Here is a 20,177-nt window from a genome sequence, read left to right on the forward strand (position 1 = left end):
TTAGCCAGATTGAACAAAATAGTTTATGTAAGGACTTACACATACATAGTTCTTGGCATAAAATGTAACCATAAGTTTTAGTTTAATCAGATCATCGAAGTAGAACAACTGTGCACGAAGTGCTGAAATAATATGATTAGCTTTGTTACATAAAATGTTTATTGAACTATATTAAGTGTTCAAGGTGACATTGGTAAAGATATTCTGTTGGTATCAGGCTCTTATAGGTTGTAAGGACCCTGAGGTTGTCCCCATTACTTTGGGTGATGAGACTTGTAGAGAGTTAGGGAACAGAGAAAATGGCTTCATAGCCACATAAGCAAACTTCATGCAGTGTCGTAATCACGTAGTTGCCTTAGTTAAAAAGTAGAAATGGTAGAACTTTTGTTCTTTGCTCTGTCTAAGCAGATTGTGTTCCTCCAGCAAATACTTGTTACATACTTTCCTAGCTCAAGTGCTAGACTAAAGGGATCATACTACTTTTCTCTTGAAGAACTCACACTATAGTATAAGGCAGAGCCACCTTACATCATCTCTCAAACAAGGCTGGCAACAAGTAAATACATATGACTCTGTAATAAGTGCCCTATTAGTTTTACAGTTGAAACACTAGAAGTTTGGTGAGAGAAATCACATATTCCTGGGGTAATTCATCTATTCACCAAATATTATTTATAATTGTGTGAACTGTTTTTAATGGCTGTAACAAACAACATATGAAAATGCCTATGTTGGGGCGCCTGGGTGGCTCAGTGGGTTAAGGCCTCTGCCTTCGGCTCGGGTCATGATCTCAGGGTCCTGGGATGGAGCCCTGCATCAGGCTCTCTGCTCGGCAGGGAGCCTGCTTCTCCCTCTCTCTCTGCCTGCCTCTCTGTATACTTGTGATCTCTGTCTATCAAATAAATAAAATCTTTAAAAAAGAAAAAGAAAATGCCTATGTTAAATAAAGTAGACTGCAATATGGTTATAAGAACAATGTTACATACAACATTAAAAAATGCATTAAAAAAATAAAAGGCTAGAGGGGAAAACACCAAAATAGTAACAAGTAGCTGTATCAGGTCAATTTGAGAAGGCTTGGAGGGAGGAAGTTAGGTGGATGTAGAAATATGTTTTTTAAATAAATTATATAGTCACATAGTTTCAAAAGTTAAAAAACAGCTGTTCTAGGTCCTGCTTTGGGTGATGGAGACACAGTGAAATAGAAACAGCAATAGGTGGGATGCCTGGGTGGCTCAGGTCGTGATCCCAGGGTCCTGGGATTGAGTCCCACATCCAGCTTCTGGCTCAGCAGAGAGCTTGCTTCTCCCTCCCACTCTGCCTGCTGTGCTCCCTGCTTGTACTCTCCCTCTTTGTTAAATGAATAAATAAAACCTTAAAAAAAAAAAAAAAGGAAAAGAAATAGGAAAGGTAATAGCTGCTGGCATTTATTGGTATATAATAAGCTCCTCCCCACATTGCCCTCTACCAACTAGTTCCCCTCCCCCCTATTACTTTCTCGTACATCCTATCAGAGATACTTTATGCCTGATAAAGCAAATATATAGATCTATCATAGATAGTTACTTCTCTTTCATTAATAAGTGGTACCTTTATACAAACCCTTACAAACATAACAAACTGTTCTATACCTTGCTTTAGTCACTTTTCTTTTCTTTTTTTTTTTTTTTAAGATTTTATTTATTTATTTGACAGAGAGAGATCACAAGTAGGCAGAGAGGCAGGCAGAGAGAGGGGAGGAAGCAGGCTCCCCGCTGAGCAGAGAGCCCGATGCGGGGCTCTATCCCAGGACCCTGAGATCATGACCTGAGCCAAAGGCAGCGGCTTAACCCGCTGAGCCACTTTTCAATATATTGGAGAGTTTACTTTTTCCTCAATAATACATTGAGAGTTTATTTATTCTTTGTAATTGCTTCATAGTATCCCATTTACTGGGTTATTGTTATTTATTTAACCAGTCTATTTGAGAGAGAGAGAGCACAGAGGGAGAAGCAGACTCTCTTCTGAGTAGGGAGTCCGATGTAGGGCTTGATCCCAGGATCCTGAGATAATGACCTGAGCTGAAGGCAGCTGCTTAACTGACTGAGTCACCCACACACCCCCATATACTAATTCTTTGTTATTAAATAAAGTGCTGCAGTGAATAACTTTGTTACCTATGTCATTTTGTACTTGTACACAGTATCTGTAGGATAGGTTCCTGGAAGTGGAATTGAGGGTCAGTGCATTTGCATTTGTAATTTTGATAGAGATCAGTGAACTAAAATAATCACCTGGGGAACTTTTTCAATGTTCTTATGTTTGTCCCCCTCAATACCTAGGAAGGTTTTTTTGTTTTGTTTTGTTTTGGTTTTGTTTTTGTTTTTTCTGTGCATCTGAAATGGAACTCACTGTCTTTATATTTTTTTAAGTTCCTAGGGTGATTCTGATGTTTACCCCAGAAGAAGGAGGAGGTGGGAACTTTGTAAAATGGAATGTGGTACCAAAAAAGCATATCTAATTTTAAAATAGAAGAGCAGCTCTTTCTACCCGTGGGCCCTGTCCCTGTGCTTTAATAAAAACACCTTTTTGCACTGAAAGAAGAAAACACAAAAAATAAAAAGAATGTAAGCTAACTATAGGACTCAGAAAAGCAGCATACTACTGGTTCATGTGGAAGTTTGCCAGCAGCTGCTTTAATCTGCATATCCAGATTTCTGCTATCTCCAGCATCGTCCCCTCCCATGATATTATGGGACATAATTGCAAGATGAACACATTCGTCTTTCAGATACTGATTAAGAAATGCAGTAGAGGTCATGGTAATCAGAGTTTGGTATGTCACCAAGGGAATGGGTGTGTAAAATACAGGATTTTGTACAGCCTGTAGAAATTAAGAATGTATAGCATTTAACCTGTTACTGCTCTGAATCACATAGGAAATGTAACTGCTTAGAAGTAACTTAAAACATACCAAAACATCAAAGGCTTATTCTGTTCTAGCTTCTGTGCTAGATGAAGATTAATAATACAAAAATAAATCACAGTATGGGGCATCTGGGTAGCTAAGTGTCTGCCTTCAGCTCAGGTCATGATCTCAGGTTCTGGGAGGGAGCCCCACATCAGGGTCCCTGCTCAGAGGGAGCCTGCTTCTCCCTCTGCCTGTCACTGCCCCTGCTTGTACTCTCTCCCTGTCAAATAAATAAATAAATAAAATCTTTAAAAAAAAAAAAAAGAAAGAAAGAAAAGAAAGATATCATGGTAGTAATAACTACCAACTCTTCCTGGGCACTGAGTATGTATCAGATATTATGCTGAGAGTTTTACAAGTATTTTCTCATTGAATCCTAATCCTAGGTGCTGGGGGGACTAATGCCTTCCCATTTAACAATTTAGGAAAATGACTTTCATAGATGTTAAATAAGTAATTTGCCGAAGATTACACGTGTATCTACTTCATAGGATTGTTTGAAGGTTAACAAACAGTACTTTGAACAGTGCCTGCTGCATAATAAACGCTCAACAATATTAGTTGGTACTGTAATTATTACTAAAGTACAAAGGAAATACCAATAGTCCTTTGCCTAGGGCATACCTCACAGAAGAAAAATATAAGTACGGTTTTTCTTGGGAAAGACAGATATTCCAGGTAGAAGAGACAGTAGTAAAAGGGATTAGTGGCCTAATTTGGCTACCACATAGGGTGCTTGGTGGTACAATGATAGTAGAGGATGAGAAATGAAAGAAGGCTTCATGGGAGGGTGGGGCAGAGAGCTATGGAGCTATTTTGAAAGGATGGGCTTGATTCATTTTAGGATCCAGGGTTCGGAACATTTCAGGCAAAGATACAACACTTAAAAAGGCATAGAAGCAGTGTTGCAGTTATCTACTGCTGTACAGTAAACTGCCCCAAAATTAAGTGGTTTAAAACAATTACTAGTTTATTTACCCACAGTTCTTTTTTTATTTTTTTAAGATTTTATTTATTTATTTGAGAGGGAGAGAATGAGAGAGAGAGAGAGAACACAAGAGGGGGAAAATCAGAGGGAGAAGCAGACTCCCTGCGAGTAGGGAGCCTGATGAGGAGTCTTGCGAGCGGGACTTGATCCTGGGACTCCAGGATCATGACCTGATTGAAGGCAATTGCTTAACTAACTGAGCCACTCAGGTGCCCTACCCACAGTTCTTGAGTCACATATTTGGGCTAGGCCTAGCTAGGTAATTCTGGTCTCACTGGGGGTCACTCAGGTGGCTGCAAACATTTGGTGGTGCCACTGGGGCTAAGTATTCTAAGATGGCTTCTGTCACATGGCTGGCTTTGATGATGGCTGTTGGCTGGGCTTCCTCACATGGCAGCAAACAAATTGCAAGATGACAGCAGAAACTGCAAGGGTTCTTGAGGCCTAGGCATGGAAGTCACACAGTGTGGCTCCATCACATTCTGTCACAGTCACAAAATCAGCCTAGATGCAATGGGAGGAAAAAGACACTGCCTCTTAATGTGAAAGGACATGCAAAGAATTTGTGGCTTTCCCCCACTCCCCCAAATATTCCATGAATGGGAAAGGGCAGAATGAGTTTAGGATGTATAGCATCTTTGGCTTTTTCCTTGCCCTAAGTAGCATTTCCTCCAAAGTTAATTATACAAGTTACTTTAATCACCTTTATTATCTGGCCCTGAACTCTGTTTCACCTAGAAAGAAGACAAAGTATAAATTAAAATGGAAAACAGAAAAGTGTTACCAAAAATTAATTAACTGAATTTTGAAAACTGAATTATAAAACAGTTTTTAGAAAGAAAATTTAGTGTTTAATATTTTCATGAACTTGAACTTAATTAACAGTGGTGTGGAGAATTCCTCAGGGTCCTGATTTTAGTAATGTACCAGGATTGTGTGTTATTAACACATCATTTATTAGTATTTTATTAAATACCTTGGTGTTAAAAATTTTTTTAAGCATTTCAATATTCAACCATATAAAATCTTTTTTTTCAAGATTTTGTTTTAGAGGGATGCCTGGGTGGCTCAGTGGGTTAAAGCCTCTGCCTTCGGCTCAGGCCATGATCCCAGAGTCCTGGGATCGAGCCCCACATCAGGCTCTGCTCAGCAGGGAGCCTGCTTCTTCCTCTCTCTCTGCCTGCTTGTGATCTCTGTCTGTCAAATAAATAAAATCTTTTAAAAAAAAAAAAGATTTTGTTTTAGAGGAGAATGCAAGTGGGGAAGGGGAGGAGGGGGAGAGAGAGAATCTCAAGCAAATGCCCCACTGAATGTGGAGCCCAATGTGGGGCTCATAGCTCCGGGAGCATGAGCTGAGCCACAATCCAGAGTTGGGCACTTAACTGATAGAGCCACTCAAGCACCTCTAAAATCTTTTTTTCTTTCTTTAAGAGTATTTATTTTAAAAAATTTTTTAAATTTATTTATCAGAGAGAGAGAGAGAGAATGGCAGGTAGAGGCAAAGGGAGAAGCAGGCTCCCTGCTTAGCAAGGAGCCCGATGTGGGACTCGATCCCAGAACGCTGGGATCATGACCTGAGCCGAAGGCAGCTGCTTAAACAACTGAGCCACCCAGGTGTCCCTATTTATTTATTTTTCAGTAGTCTCTACACCCAGTGTTGGACTCGAGCTCATGACTCTGAGATCAAGAGTCATATATTCTTTTTTTTTTTTAAAGATTTTATTTATTTATTTGACAGAGATCACAAGTAGACGGAGAGGCAGGCAGAGAGAGAGAGAGCTAGAGGGAGGAGGCTCCCTGCTGAGCAGAGAGCCCGACGTGGGACTCGATCCCAGGACCCTGAGATCATGACCTGAGCCAAAGACAGCGGCTTAACCCACTGAGCCACCCAGGCACCCAAGAGTCATATACTTTTCTGACTGAGCCAGTCAAGTGCTCCAGCAACCATATAAAATCTTGACTGCAGTATTACTTTCCTAGGTTATTTATTTATTTATCCTAGGTAAATTATTTTATTCATATTCTGTACAAGTTAACATCTACAACCATCCACCTTCACCTACCTTTTAGAATAACCTGAGATCCTGAATTAATGGTGTTTTTACCTCTTTATTCATTATCAGCACTCAGCAGATACAAATGTGATTTCCTGAGTTATATCAGTTCTGTGGTTTGCTATTTAATTCTGCTTTCCATTCTGAAAGAGTGCTTAGCCTTTGTTCATTAATCATAGGAAACAGTTGTGCAACATGCCTTGACATTAACTTGAACATCTAAAATTAGTCCTGCTACAATCAGTGGTTGGGAACAAGGTTTCAGTAGTTGGTGGCATGTGTTAAGTAGACATTGCAAGGTTGGAAGGAACTTCTTAGAAATAAGTAAGTCTCTTGCATTGTGTGTCTATGTGCATGTACCTGAATATATATGCAATTGAAATTCCATTTGTATTAAGCAAATGAACAAATTACATCTGTTACTACCAATGCATCATAAGCATCTTTGCTTATGCTCTATGCTGTTTAATTATTTCAGAAGAAAAATATAATTGAAAACTTGGTATGCTAGAATGGATTTTTCTGCATGTTTGTTTTGTGATTTTCATTTTTTAAAGGATTAATTATATATACTATATTTCAAATAAATGGCTTTTTTTTTTCCTTTTCAGAATTTATAGAAACTCATTCACAAAAATGACGTCCTGGTTGTATGAATGTCTTTGTGAAGCTGAACTTGCACAGTATTATCCTCATTTTACTGCCCTTGGCCTTCAAAAAATAGATGAATTAGCCAAGGTTACAATGAAGGACTACTCCAAATTGGGAGTCCGTGACATGAATGACCGCAAACGTCTCTTCCAACTTATCAAAATCATTAAAATTATGCAGGAAGAAGATAAAGCAGTCAATAGCCCCGAGCATCCTCTTCAGACAGACAGCTTGTGTAGTAAGCCTCGGGAATCCAGATCTGGCCCTCGCAGACAACTGCATTTTGATTCCCCTGCTGACAACAAAGACAGAACTACCAGCAACAGTGGGTTTGAAAGGCACAGTTTATCAGATTTTTCTGCAAATGAACAGAAGTCTAGTTACCTAAAAGTGCTGGAGCACATGCTGCCAGATGATTCCCACTACCATACAAAAACAAGAATTCTGAGTGCTGCAGCTGCTGGTTCCTATGTGCAAACAGAAACTAACACTTCACTCTTTTCATCAAATCACTATTCTCCACTCCTGGGGGATTGTGATGGTCCCATTATTCAAAGAGTCTCTCATGTTTCAGGGTATAACTATGGAATCCCTCATTCTTGTATCAGGTAATTATTTTTATCTTTTTGGGGGGGTGTGTGGGGGAGAGGGTAGCATCAGTCAAGGGCAAGACTTGCCTTGCCTTGCTCCATGACTGAGAGCAGCTACTCCTTATTTACAGAAAATTAGAGTGAACAGTTTCTGCAACAAATAGAAGTACCTTGATGGGGGAAGGTTTGTGAGGAATTGGGACTTTCCAGATGGGAGAAAGATGATATTGTTCATGTATGTCAAACAGCTGCTACTTGCCGGGATCTGCTATTATTCCACTAGCAGAACTATTTCTATTATTTATTATAGTGTAACATGATACATCTAATGCATCCTTGAAGGTAAAATAGTAACTAGCCTTCTGCAATAGGAAAAATGTGTGTGTGTGTGTGTGTTCCACAGGATTTTTTTAAGGCTATCAAATTCACTTCAGCCAACCAGGAGACATAAAGCTTAGTTAAAAACAAAGAGCATGTAGCTGAATTGAGTAGGTCTTTCATGCAATTAGCTTACCTGCACACATTGAAATACGGTCCTGATTTTGAGTGCTTTCTTCAGTTCCAGCCCTGCAAGAACATATGATTTTGGTGATTGCAAAAGAGTAAGACACTTTTGATATAGTTTAGACTTGGAGAGTCAGGGTGACAATAAGTTATTTTCACCAGTGCTTTAAGTTAAATGTTGAAATAAGGTCCCTAAGAGCTGAAATATTGAATAATCCCTAATACCAGCACTGGTATAATAGAAAACATGTTTTTTTAAAAATAGCATATATTTGTTGTTTGGTTATTTTAAAAGTTATACATGGTGAGTTATAGAGAAACAAAATACATTTTTTTTAAAGATTTTATTTATTTGACACAGGAGACACAGCAAGAGAGGGAACACAAGCAGGGGGAGTGGGAGCAGGAGAAGCAGTCTTCCTGGTGAGCAAGGAGTCCGACACAGGGCTTGATCCCAGGACTTCAGGACCACAACCCTAGCTGAAGGCAGATGCTTAACTACTGAGCCACCCAGGCGCCCTGAAACAAAATACATTTTTTTTTTTTTAAAGATTTTACTTACTTATTTGACAGACAGAGATCACAAGTAGGCAGAGATGCAGGCAGAGAGAGAGGAAGGGAAGCAGGTTCCCTGCTGAGCAGAGAGCCAGATGCAGGGCTCTATCCCAGTACCCAAGGATCATGACCTGAGTTGAAGGCAGAGGTTTTAACCCACTGAGCCACCCAGGTGCCCCAACAAAATACATTCTTAAGCCACAGTTTTTTTTAAGGCTATTATTCATACCTTAAAACAAGGTGTATATTTATATCTGGCCCTATATTGGCTAAGGTTTCAGAAGATTTCAAAACCAACCAGTTCTTTTATTCCCCCCAAAAAATGAAAGACCCAATTTTACAGGCAAAAGTACTTTTAGTAATTTGAAATACTTAGTGCATTTTATAGTATTTCTGAAAACTTTATTTCTTTTGCAGAGCCCAAAGCATTTAGGTCCTCCTTTCTTTTTATCGTTAGAGAACTAGATTTTTCCATGACTATCAAAGCCAGGATTGTTGCTGTCCATTGGTTAGCTCTGCTAAAAGAACAAATATTTTCTTGAATATTTGTCTTTTAATGAACAATACAAAAATCTAAATTGGAATTATTTATAAATATACCACTTTGTACTATTTATTTGTACAGAGTGAATATTTTAGTTTAAATATTGCTTCCTCATTTATTTGGCACATTTTAAGTACTACCTCTTCTAGGTCTGATTCTGGATGTAAAGATAATTAGGATATGTGGAGGCTCTTAGACTCTTAGGGGGAGTGAGTGGGAAGACAAACAACCATATGGTGAGATAAGTTCTCTTATAAGAGGTTTATAGATGACAAACCCAGAGTGAAAGCTATTTTACTGAGCTTTCTCATTATGTCATTATTTTATCTCTCTTCCCACTCTTTATTACAGTAAGGAAATAGAGATTTTAAAAGGACGTTTCCCCCAATAACCCTGATATTATCTTCTCACCTAAATGTTTCTAAGTAGCTGTCAGGATTTTAGAACCCTGAGAAACTCCCTCACCAACTTAAGTCTTGCTGTTAGGATGTCATCTTGTCCAAAGCGCATTCTCTTTGGATGCCTCAAATCAAGTAAGGTCAAACTAAATTACTGGTCTCAGAATTTTTTTAAAAGATTTAATTTAGGGACCCCTGAGTGGCTCAGTTGGTTAAGAAGCTGCCTTCAGCTCAGGTCATGATCCCAGCGTCCTGGGATCGAGTCCTACATCGGGCTCCTTGCTCTGCAGGGAGCCTGCCTCTCCCTCTGACTCTGCCTGCCATTCTGTCTGCCTGTGCTCGCTCTCGCTCTCTCTCTGACAAATAAATAAATAAAATCTTTAAAAAAAAAGATTTAATTTAATTAATTCATTTATTTGATAGAGAATGAGAGAACAAAAGCAGGGGGAGTGGCAGGGGAGGGAGAAGCAGGCTCCCTGCTGAGCAGGGAGCCTGTGTGTCGTGTGTCCTGTGTCCTGGGGCTTGATCCCAGGACCCTGAGATCATGACCTGAGCCTGTGGCACATCCACAACCAACTGAACCACCCAGGCACCCCTAATTCAGAATTTTAATAAATGCCTAATACATTTAGAGATCTTAAATAGGCCTAACTCCTGTCTTACCTCTTCATGTCAGAAAGATACAGCTTATTTCTTCTAAGGAATACAGGGCATTAATACCATAGTCTTCTAGGAGTGGCTCAGTCAGTTAAGCATCTGACTTGGGCTCAGGTCATGATCTCAGGGTCCTAGGATTGAGCCCCATGTCAGGCTCCTCACTCAGCAGGGAGTCTACTTGTCCCTCTGCCCACCCCCACTCGTTCATTCTCCCCCTCTCTCATAAATAAATGAATAAAATCTTAAAAACAAACAACCAAAAAAACTAGAGCCTTTTAGCAGAAGAACATTCATTCTTTTTTTGCCCCTTGACCTGGAAAACTACAGTCCTTTTGACCACATGACCCATCCTCAAGTCCCTAGTCACTTCTGAAAAAACTTTTTTCTGTCATCATTGATTAGCTTTATATGATTAGGTTACTAATAATCCCCAATAACTAGAGATTTAGACACAGGCCCTTTAAAAGAATGCATTAAAATTTTATCTTATTTTAAAAAATTGAACAGATGCAGAAGAAGGGATAATAAAACAATGAATCCCCTATATGCCCCTCATCCACTTTTAATGATTGTCAGGATTTTGCCACACTTAATCTCAAAATGGTACATTTCTAAAAGTCTACTGTATGTTGGTTAAAAAACAAAACAAAACATGGTGGGGCACCTGGTGGCTCAGTCAGTTGTGTCCGCCTTTTGATCAGGGTTGTAAGATTAAGTCCTGTGTTGGGCTCGGCACTGGGCATGGAGCCTGCTTAAGATTTCTCTCTCTCCTTCTCCCGCTGCCCCTCTTAAAAAAAAGAACATGCTTTAAAAGCTTGAAGTAGTCCTTTATGGTCTATATTAGTACTATTTGTACTATATATAGAACTATATTAGAATTGTGTTTGCTCCTTTTTACTAATTTAAATCCTGGCAAAAAGTAATTTTCCGGCCAGTTGGAGGGCTCAAGATTAAAATTGATATGAAGCAATTATATAGTGAAATATCCTGTGTAAAATCTATTACAAAGGCTTTTTAGGGGCTATTAATCAAATTCTAAAGCTTAAAGGAAGGGAATAATTTGTCTTGCCTAAGACATTCTTTGTATATGGATCAAAGGCATTATTCCTGGTAAACTATTTTCAAGAATCCTATGTTACTCAGGTTAAGTGGAATTTCTATATAGGTAAATGGCCAGTTAGAGATATGCATATATATCCTCTTTAGGTTCAGTAAATAAACCTGATGAATTTGGTATCCCTACCTCAAGGAATATTTCATTAAATATTCTAGCTGTTAAGGTTGATAAGTTCAGGGTGCCTGGGTGGCTCAGTGGGTTAAGCCTCTGCCTTTGGCTCTTGTCATGATCTCAGGGTCCTGGGATCAAGTACCACATTGGGCTCTCTGCTGAGCAGGGAGCCTGCTTCCCCTCTCTCTCTGCCTGTCTCTCTGCCTACTTGTGATCTCTCTCTCTGTCAAATAAAGAAATAAAATCTTAAAAAAAAAAAAAAAGTTTGATAAGTTCACTGAAGTCAGAGCCGGAGAAGAAATTCATCTGAGTAGAAGGGTGATAGTGGTAGGGAGCACCAGTCATAAAGTTGTCCTGGGAATAAGAAATACAGGATTGTGTTCTAACAAACATATCAGGTAGACAAAAAGGAAGTAAAAAAGCAAGACAAAGGGAGGGGCAGAATATACTTAGGAGGAACAAAGGAGAAGTACATTGAAACCTACTACCTAATTCAAGGTATTTAGTAAACCCAGGTAGGATAAAAAAAGAAATTAGAGTGAATGGTCAAGAAAACAGTAAATGGGGGTGCCTGGGTGGCTCAGTTATTTAAACGTTTGCCTTCAGCTCGCGTCATGATCCCAGGGACCTGGATCGAGACCCGCATCGGGCTCCCAGCTCAGTGGGGTGTCTGTTTTTCCCTCTCCTTCCTACTCATGCTTTCTCTCTCTCTAATAAATAAATAAATGGAATCTTTTTTAAAAAAGAAAGTAGTAAATGTGTAGGAATAATTGGATTGAGAGGAGGGGTGGTCACGACATACTGTGTCTGATTTTGAGGATTAACCAGCCTGATCTGAGGGGACATATAGAAAAATATCCACCATTAGAAATTTTTGCAAGACCACATCTGGAAGCCAAACACAAAAACCTTAGAGCTAGAGCAAGTTTGGGTTTGTTTTTTTTTTTTCCTTTGTTGTTGGCAGGACAAAGGATGGACGGATTAGGGGTAGAGACAGAAGTAATCAGGAAGATTTAGTTAAGAATTCTCTATATAGCTAATATGTATAAAGTTACATATTAAAGTGTTGATACTGAGAAAGTTTTATAAATAATATGTGTAACGTGTATATATATTAAGTGTAATGTATATATAAAATAATAAAATGTGGTGATACTTTGACCTCTTAAGTAGCCTTATCCTATTACTAAAAATTAAAGCCCATTTATAAATATGTATTAGACAGAACACCTCAGAGAAAGAGAATCCTTGGACTGAGATGGAGAAAATCAGAGTTTGTGTTCGAAAACGCCCTCTGGGCATGAGGGAGGTACGTCGTGGAGAAATTAATATTATTACCGTAGAAAACAAAGAAACTCTACTTGTTCATGAGAAGAAAGAAGCAGTTGACCTTACACAATATATTCTGCAGGTATAATGCTTTCCTTTTTGTTTGGAACTAATATTATCAAGTGTGTCAACTTTCTGCTTTTATTTAAATGAAAGCATACAAGTTCTAAAATCCAGTTTCTGCTTTGGGTGTTGGCATTCATTCCTGATATAAATCATTAATACCCTGGGCCTTCATTTAAAAAAAATATACAGTGCAGTGGGGGAAACAATAACATAATTTCTGCACTCTAAGACAATAGAATTGCATCATACATTCACTTAATACATTTTACATGGGTGAAATTATACCTCTTGGCAAAAGTGGGGACTGAAAGGATAAAAAGAATGTAGTGAATTGGCGGTAGGTAGGACAAATCACTGAGTGTATGCCCCAGAATGATTATGAAGTGATCCCACAGTCAGTCTCAATTCTTGCCTGTCTCTCACAGTGTGAACTTTTTCTTCTGTGTGTATGTCTGGAGTTAATGATGGAGGATATGTTTTCAAGCAACAAAGTTCCAGATTGCCACTCAACTGCTTATTTTGATTCTCAGCTTTCTTTGGGCTTAGATATAACTTGGTGGAAATTTAGCTCTTGAACAGGCTACTTTGTATAGGGTAGATATAGTGCGTAAGTATAATTCAGGGATATGATTTCACTTTTACATCGAACATATAAGTATTTAAATAAAACACTAGTAACTTAGGCACATAAGAAGATGTTAATTACCTGCAGAACGATCCAAAATCTCCGAGGAGAAAGAGTTTCGTATTGAAAGGAACTTATTTCAAGCAAAAAGATATCCTTGCAATAACTTTTCAGTATCCTATGGAAGAAGCAGGCCCATAGATGGAAGCTACCATAATTTAGATACTCTTTTTTTTTTTAAAGACTTTATTCATTTATTTGACAGATCAGAAGTAGGCAGAGAGGCAGACAGAAAGAGAGAGTGGGGGAAGCAGGCTCCCTGCTGAGCAGAGAGCCCGACGCGGGGCTCGATCCCAGGACCCTGAGATCATGACCTGAGCCGAAGGCAGAGGCTTTAACCCACTGAGCCACCCAGGTGCCCCTAATTTAGATACTCTTATAATTATGAAGCAGTTGTAAATAATCTAAAACAGAGGATTACCCACCAGATGTTAAGATTTGGGAATTCAGGTCTTAATCTGAATCTGCCTCCCTAAACATATTATATTCATACATACTATTCTCTCTCTGTTCTCTTGCCTCAAAACCCAGTGACTGGTAGAGAGAAAAAAAGTGGTGAGTAATGTGTTGTGCTAGCATTTCACCTTAGTTAGCTGAGATTTTAATCTCCTGGAATAAATATGTTAACATTGAAGTCAAATTATTAGCACTTTCCCCCTCTTTTACACATGCATTGTTCAACTTTTTCTTGGTTATCAAAATTGGGTTTCACAGCAACATTCAAAGTAATCCACTGAGTCTTTCTGTGAGCACTAAATTACTAGGTCACTGTATAAACAACCCAATCACTTTAACAGTCTTATTGACTGCTGATCAATGCACAGTCTATTAGGTCTAGGTGGGAGGTATTTATTTTGAAGATGGTCTAAATGCCAATTAGTTATGATGTTATCTAGTTCCATGTCTACTTATAACCATAGTAATAGCCCTGTCCAGTCACCATCTATCCAAGAAGTCCTTAATGATGCTTCTGTCACAGTAATTCCCTCAAGGAAGCATTGTTTTATCTTTTGTATTTTTCCATTATCCCAAAACGTAATAACCTTACTTCTTTGTCATTCCCATTGGTCAATACATATTGAACACCCATAGTTTTCATAGCACTTTCTCTGCAGTTTGAACTTTGGACCTTTGCTCTCAGAGTCCTTACCTATCAATGCCATAATACAAGTGCTGAGAGGACTTTTACCCCTTTTTCTTAAGTAGAAAGAAAAAGGAGGTTCATAGCAAACCTAGAAAATAAATATTGGTCCTAGATTCTTTGGGCTTTAATTTTTAAACTTATTCAAGAATTACAACTCTAGTTTTATATATCCATTTAATTAAATATTCTATCCTTTCAAATCTTCTTTTGTTACTTAGTGTGTATATGATCATATACATGCAGTGTGCTTTCCTACTTACCATTAAATTTTGTGTCAATTTGTGAAAAGACAAGGAAACAAATTTGTGTATATTTTATTCCAGCTTTTTTTGTTGTTGTTGTTAAAGATTTTATTTATTTATTTGACAGAGAAACACAGTGAGAGAAGGAACACAAACAGGGGGAGTGGGAGAGGAAGAAACACGCTTCCCACTGAGCAGTCACCCCAATTCGATCCCAGGACCCTGGAATCATGATCTGAGCTGAGGGCAGCCGCTTAACAACTGAGCCACCCAGGGGCTCCCATTCCAGCTTCTTAAATAAAGAAATATATAGAGAGGGGCTAATAATACATTATCTGTAAATTAAAAAAATTTTTTAAAGAAATATATATAGAAAAAAGATAGTTCTAAAATATATCAAAAAGTCAATAGTGGCTATCTCTGGGTAGTAAGATTTATAAATAATTTTATTTTCTTCTCTGTTGTTTTCCATGTTTTTAAATTTTTCTGTAATCAGCATGTTACTTTTATATAAAAAGTAAAAACTGGAGCACCTGGGTGGCTCAGTAGGTTAAAGCTTCTGCCTTCGGCTCAGGTCATTATCCCAGTGTTCTGGGATCGAGCCCCACATCAGGCTCTCTGCTCGGCGGAGAGCCTGCTTCCTCTTCTCTCTCTCTCTCTGCCTGCTTCTCTGCCTATTTGTGATCTCTGTCTGTCAAATAAATAAATAAAATTTTTTTTAAAAAGTTAAAACTTTTGAGTAAGATGGATTCACCTATTTAAAATCAAAACATACAAAATGGTATGTAGAGGGGTGCCTGGGTGGCTCAGTAGGTTAAGTATCTGCCTTTGGCTCAGGTCATGGTCCCAGAGCCCATATTGGGCTCCCTGCTCAGCCTCAGCAAGGAACCTGCTTCTCCCTCTCCCTCTGTCTGCCATTCCTCCTGCTTGTACTCTCTCTCTCTCTGCCAAATAAATAAATAAAATCTTTTTAAAAAAATTTTTTTAAAAAGTATATGCAGTGAAGTGTCCTGCTAATTGTATTTCCTCCTTGAAGGCAACCACTATTACCTGATCTAAGTCTATCTTTCCGGAGCTATTCTATAAATACAGGTTACTTTTATAATCTGAAAAAACTTATTTAAAAAATAAATTGTGAAACTCTGATCATTACAAGGCTAATAATAAAGTGTATTAATACTAATTAATAAAGTGTATTAACACAACCTAATTGATAAAGTACAATCAAATGAAATATATGCGATGCAAAGGACTATGGAATGTGTATATATATGTGTATAATATTGAGATAGATATCTTGTGCTAGCATTTATTATATTTATGTAATATATGTTAATTATAATCTTGTATGTTCACATATCTTTTATTAAGGATATTTACAGAAGCATTGGGAAAATCAGTACATAAATCTATTGGAAGGAAAGACACTAATGCCTTTAATCAGTAAGCGTTTTCTAAGGTTTTTACTCAAGAGGTAAAGTTATTCATAAGTACTCATAGAAAAAGAAAGAATAGCCATATACTCAATGAAGTAAAAGAAAATTTTTTAAAATTTAATGAATTCCCACATTTACTTGTGTTTATTTTTTTCTTATTTTCCTGAGAAATGCCAAAATATATATTTAAAAATATTTTTTACCTTTAATTATTGCCATTTTCAACTTTATTCAAAAATACAATGAACCCCTATGTACCTACAACCCAGATTCAACAGTTAAAAACATTTTATTCTTAAAATCCTATCACATATTACATACCCCTAAAAGCTCACAGTCTGTTTATTGTGCTGCACATTTGATTATTTTCTAGCTTTTGGTGATATTTTCTAACTCATAAATTAAACTTTGTGGCCCCAGTTTCTGCTAAGGTGACCTAACAAATTTCTAATGTAATGGTACACAAAATAGAATCAAACCTGGGTAGAATGACCCATGCAATAAATTGGCCCAAATTCACTTTGCTGGATTGTCTCTTATCTGGGTATTTAGAGCAGGCCCAAAAGGTAGCAGAAAAGATCTCATGTCTCGTTCATTGTATATGGACTGCATTTTTATGCTACAGTCAGGCTTGAAATTAGGATTTTTACTCAGACATAGTTGGCTGCCAGTAGCCTCTAAGTTATGCAAATGATTATGTCTGCTGAATTAATGCCTTCCAGACCCAGTTTAATAGGGTCTTCTATCTTTTTCCAGGTTATCATGATTTTTCATTTGGGGATCACCTTGGACTACTTTCTCTCCCCATTGAATCATATGCAGGCAGTTGCCAAATTTTTCATGCCTCCATCTCCTCTATATTTTCATTGTCATCATGGAATTTAGACCTTCTTAACTCACCACTGGATTACCAGTGTCCCTTTTCTTAGTCCATTCACATTGTGAAGCCAGATTAATCTTCCAGTAAAATGGCTCAGATCATCTCTTTCCTTTGCAAAGTTTTTTTATTGTCTTCCCACTATTTGCTAAATTAAATATGAACATTCCATCCTTAAGGCTAGTATCCCAATACCCATGCAGCATAGTCCTAACTCATTATTCTAGCCTTCTGTTTCACCTTTCTACCTACCAAGATCCTATGTTTCAACCACACTCAATCTTCTCTTCCCTAAATGTTCCTTGTGCTTCCCTGATTTGACTGTTGCTCACGTTTTCCTTGTGGCTGGAATATCTTCCCTGCCTCCATCTCTAACTCTTAAATTCCTCATTTTCCTCTACGGCTCTTTCTATGTGCAGTCTTTTTCATAATGTCTTTTCCAATCAGAAGGAATATGTTTTTCCCTTGAATTCCACATGTACTTTATTGCTCAATTTTCTTCTAGCTTAGAATCATTTGTATACTTGTCTGGATTCATATCTTTAGGTGGTGGGGTGGGGTAGAAGTATCTTTGGGCCCTTTGAAGTGCCTCCTGCACTTATACACATTACCAACTGAGCAATAAATGTTCATGGAATTAAAAGCTCAGCTATGGGGGTGCATGGGTGGTTCAGTTGGTTTAGTAAGCATTTGTGTTCGGCTCAGGTCATGATCTCCAGGCTCCTGGGATTGAGCCCCATGTTGGGCTCCCTGCTCAGTGGGGAGTCTGCTTCTTCCTCTACCTTCTACCCCCTCCACCTCATGCTCTCTCTGTCTGTCAAATAAATAAAATCTCTTAAAAAGGAAAGAAAAGCTCAGCTATGTAACCTATGAAATGGAAGTCTTCCTCTGGAATTCCCCCAAATTTCAAATATGCTGGCCCTAGCTGGGCTATGAGGATAATCCCTACAGAATTCATTTCTCCTGGACCTAAGGAGGATTGGCTCACTCTCGTATTTATCAGTTTACAAAACAAAAATTGTGTGCTTTAGTTTTTATATTGTAAGAACATGTCTACAGATATCCTCAAGTAGAAGGCGGCCCTGTCATTTGACAGTTATTGCTTATTTATCTCTTGTTTGTCCTAGTTAGTTACTTAATTAGTTAAAAAACATACTTGCACCTTTATTATGCATTAATTAGAATAGTGGTGTAGAAAATCCAGAAAATGTCTCTTTCGATAAAAATCACATTTCTTTTTCAGCATGTTTTTTATTTTGATGAAGTCTTTGGTGAAGCATGCACCAATCGGGATGTATACATGAAGACTACTCACCCACTCATTCAGCATATTTTCAATGGGTATGATAGTCATTATTTGCTTCTCTTGCTTCATACTGTTTTCCATAACAAATTTCTCTACAAGTATCATTTATGTTTTTCAGTTTTTGAATTAGACATGAATTTGTGTTTTAATCTGATGAATTTAGACTCTTCTAAGGAGTGCATTATCTCTATAGGATTTACTGAGCATTCAGAAATTTTCAGCAAAAATATAAGTTGTCAACAATATAATTTCATCAAAGCCCTCAGAATAAAAAGGTATAAGTGGTTTAGTTTGAACTTTTGATAATAGGAATCATGTATTCTGCTGATAGTTCAGTTGCCTTTTTCATTGGCATGGGATAGGTAAGTGACTATCATCTATTTTTTTATACATGTATTTTTAAAATTTTGAAATAATTATTCACAATAAACATAAAATGGGACCAAAAAGGTAATAGGGACCTCTGTTGTTTATTCAAAATATAGGCAGATATAGATAGAAAATGCCAAACAGCCTACTAGTATCACTGATTCCAGAGTAGTTTGACTTTTTAAAAATAATTTTTATAACTTTAAAAATATTGAGGTATAATTCACATAAAATTAGATGCACAGATCTTAAGAAGTATTCAGTTTTGATGAGTTTTGATAGTTGTATATATCCAAGTAATCAATACCTCGAACAAGATAATAGACCATTCCCATCATCCCAGAGAGTTCTCTCACGTCCCCTTTTAGTAAGCCTCTACTTTCACCCTCAGGTTTTATAGAATCACTGACCTGCTTTCCATCACTATAGATTAGTTTTGCCTGTTCTAGAACGTTACAGAAATAGAATCATTCCTATATAGGTTCTTTTATGCTTGGCTTATCATAATGTTTTTTGATATTAGTACGTGTTGCATGTATCCATAGTTTTTATTGCTGAGTAATACTCCCTTCTATGAATATACCACAACTTATCTAATTTCCTGTTGATGGACATTTGAGTTATTTCCAGTTTGGGATTATTGTGAATAAAGCTGTATGAACATTCTTGTACAAGTCTTTTTCTTGGATATGTTTTCATTTATCTTGAGTGAAACCTGGAAAGGGAATCTCTGGGGTCATAGGATAGGTGTGTGTTTATAAGAAAGTGTAAAACAGGGGTACCTGGATGGCTCAGGGGGTTAAAGCTTCTGCCTTTGGCTCAGGTCATGATCCCAGAGTCCTGGGATCAAGCCCTGCATCAGGCTCTCTGCTCAGCAGGGAGCCTGCTTCCTCCGTCTCTCTCTGCCTGCCTTTCTGCCTACTTATGATCTCTGTCAAATAAATTAAAAAAAAAAAAAAAAAGAAAGTGTAAAACAGTTTTCCATACACCCATTTTCTATTCCCAACAGCAATTTATGTGAATTGCATTTCTTTCTTTCTTTCTTTTCTTTTCTTTTCTTTTTTTCTTTTTTCTTTTTTTTTGAGATTTATTTATTTATTTGAGAGAGAGAGCATGGACAAGAGTGTGGCAGGCAGGGGCAGCCTGTGAGTGGCATTTCTACATCCTTACCATATTTGGTGTTGTCAGTCTTCTTTATTTTAGTCACTCTAGTGAGAATGTAACTTGATCGCATTGTGGTTTGAATTTTAATTTCCCAAATGCCTAATGATATTGAGAATCTTTTCATATGCTCATTGGCTATTCAGATAACCATTTGACTAATTTTTTTGTTTCCTTTTTATTGTTGTTTTATAGACATCACTAAAACTCTCTTTTATTCTGAGCAGGCTGAAAAAATGAAATACCTTTCAGGTTCAATTTCTTTTGTGCCAAATCTAGGGAGTACTTTCTAAGAGAGCAAGTTTCTAAAGTTAGAATTTGAATGTTAAAACAGTACCAGTTGAAGAATAAAAGGTAGGGGTGCCTGGGTGGCTCAGTGGGTTAAAGCCTCTGCCTTTGGCTCAGGTCATGATCCCAGGGTCGTGGGATCGAGCCCCGCATCA

General features: G+C 37.7%; 1 protein-coding gene across 6 annotated transcripts in view; it reads left to right on the forward strand.

The window, feature by feature from the left end:
* Window positions 1-20,177, forward strand: part of KIF24 (kinesin family member 24) — a 90,737-nt gene that overhangs the window by 17,581 nt on the left and 52,979 nt on the right. For 4 of the 6 annotated variants that reach the window (XM_045087901.1, XM_045087900.1, XM_004747407.3 and 1 more), the window contains 3 exons: window positions 6,604-7,251; window positions 12,341-12,530; window positions 18,142-18,239. In XM_045087901.1, the coding sequence (XP_044943836.1) occupies window positions 6,629-7,251; window positions 12,341-12,530; window positions 18,142-18,239 (911 nt within the window). In that variant the 5' untranslated portion in view covers window positions 6,604-6,628. Of the gene's footprint in view, window positions 1-6,246; window positions 6,317-6,603; window positions 7,252-12,340; window positions 12,531-18,141; window positions 18,240-20,177 lie in introns of those variants that run through there. The other 2 variants (XM_004747408.3, XM_045087903.1) reach the window with 2 other exon arrangements.

The sequence above is a fragment of the Mustela putorius genome, unplaced genomic scaffold, assembly GCF_011764305.1.
Source record: "Mustela putorius furo isolate JIRA1106 unplaced genomic scaffold, ASM1176430v1.1 tig00001584_pilon_pilon_pilon, whole genome shotgun sequence".
Lineage (NCBI taxonomy): Eukaryota > Metazoa > Chordata > Mammalia > Carnivora > Mustelidae > Mustela > Mustela putorius.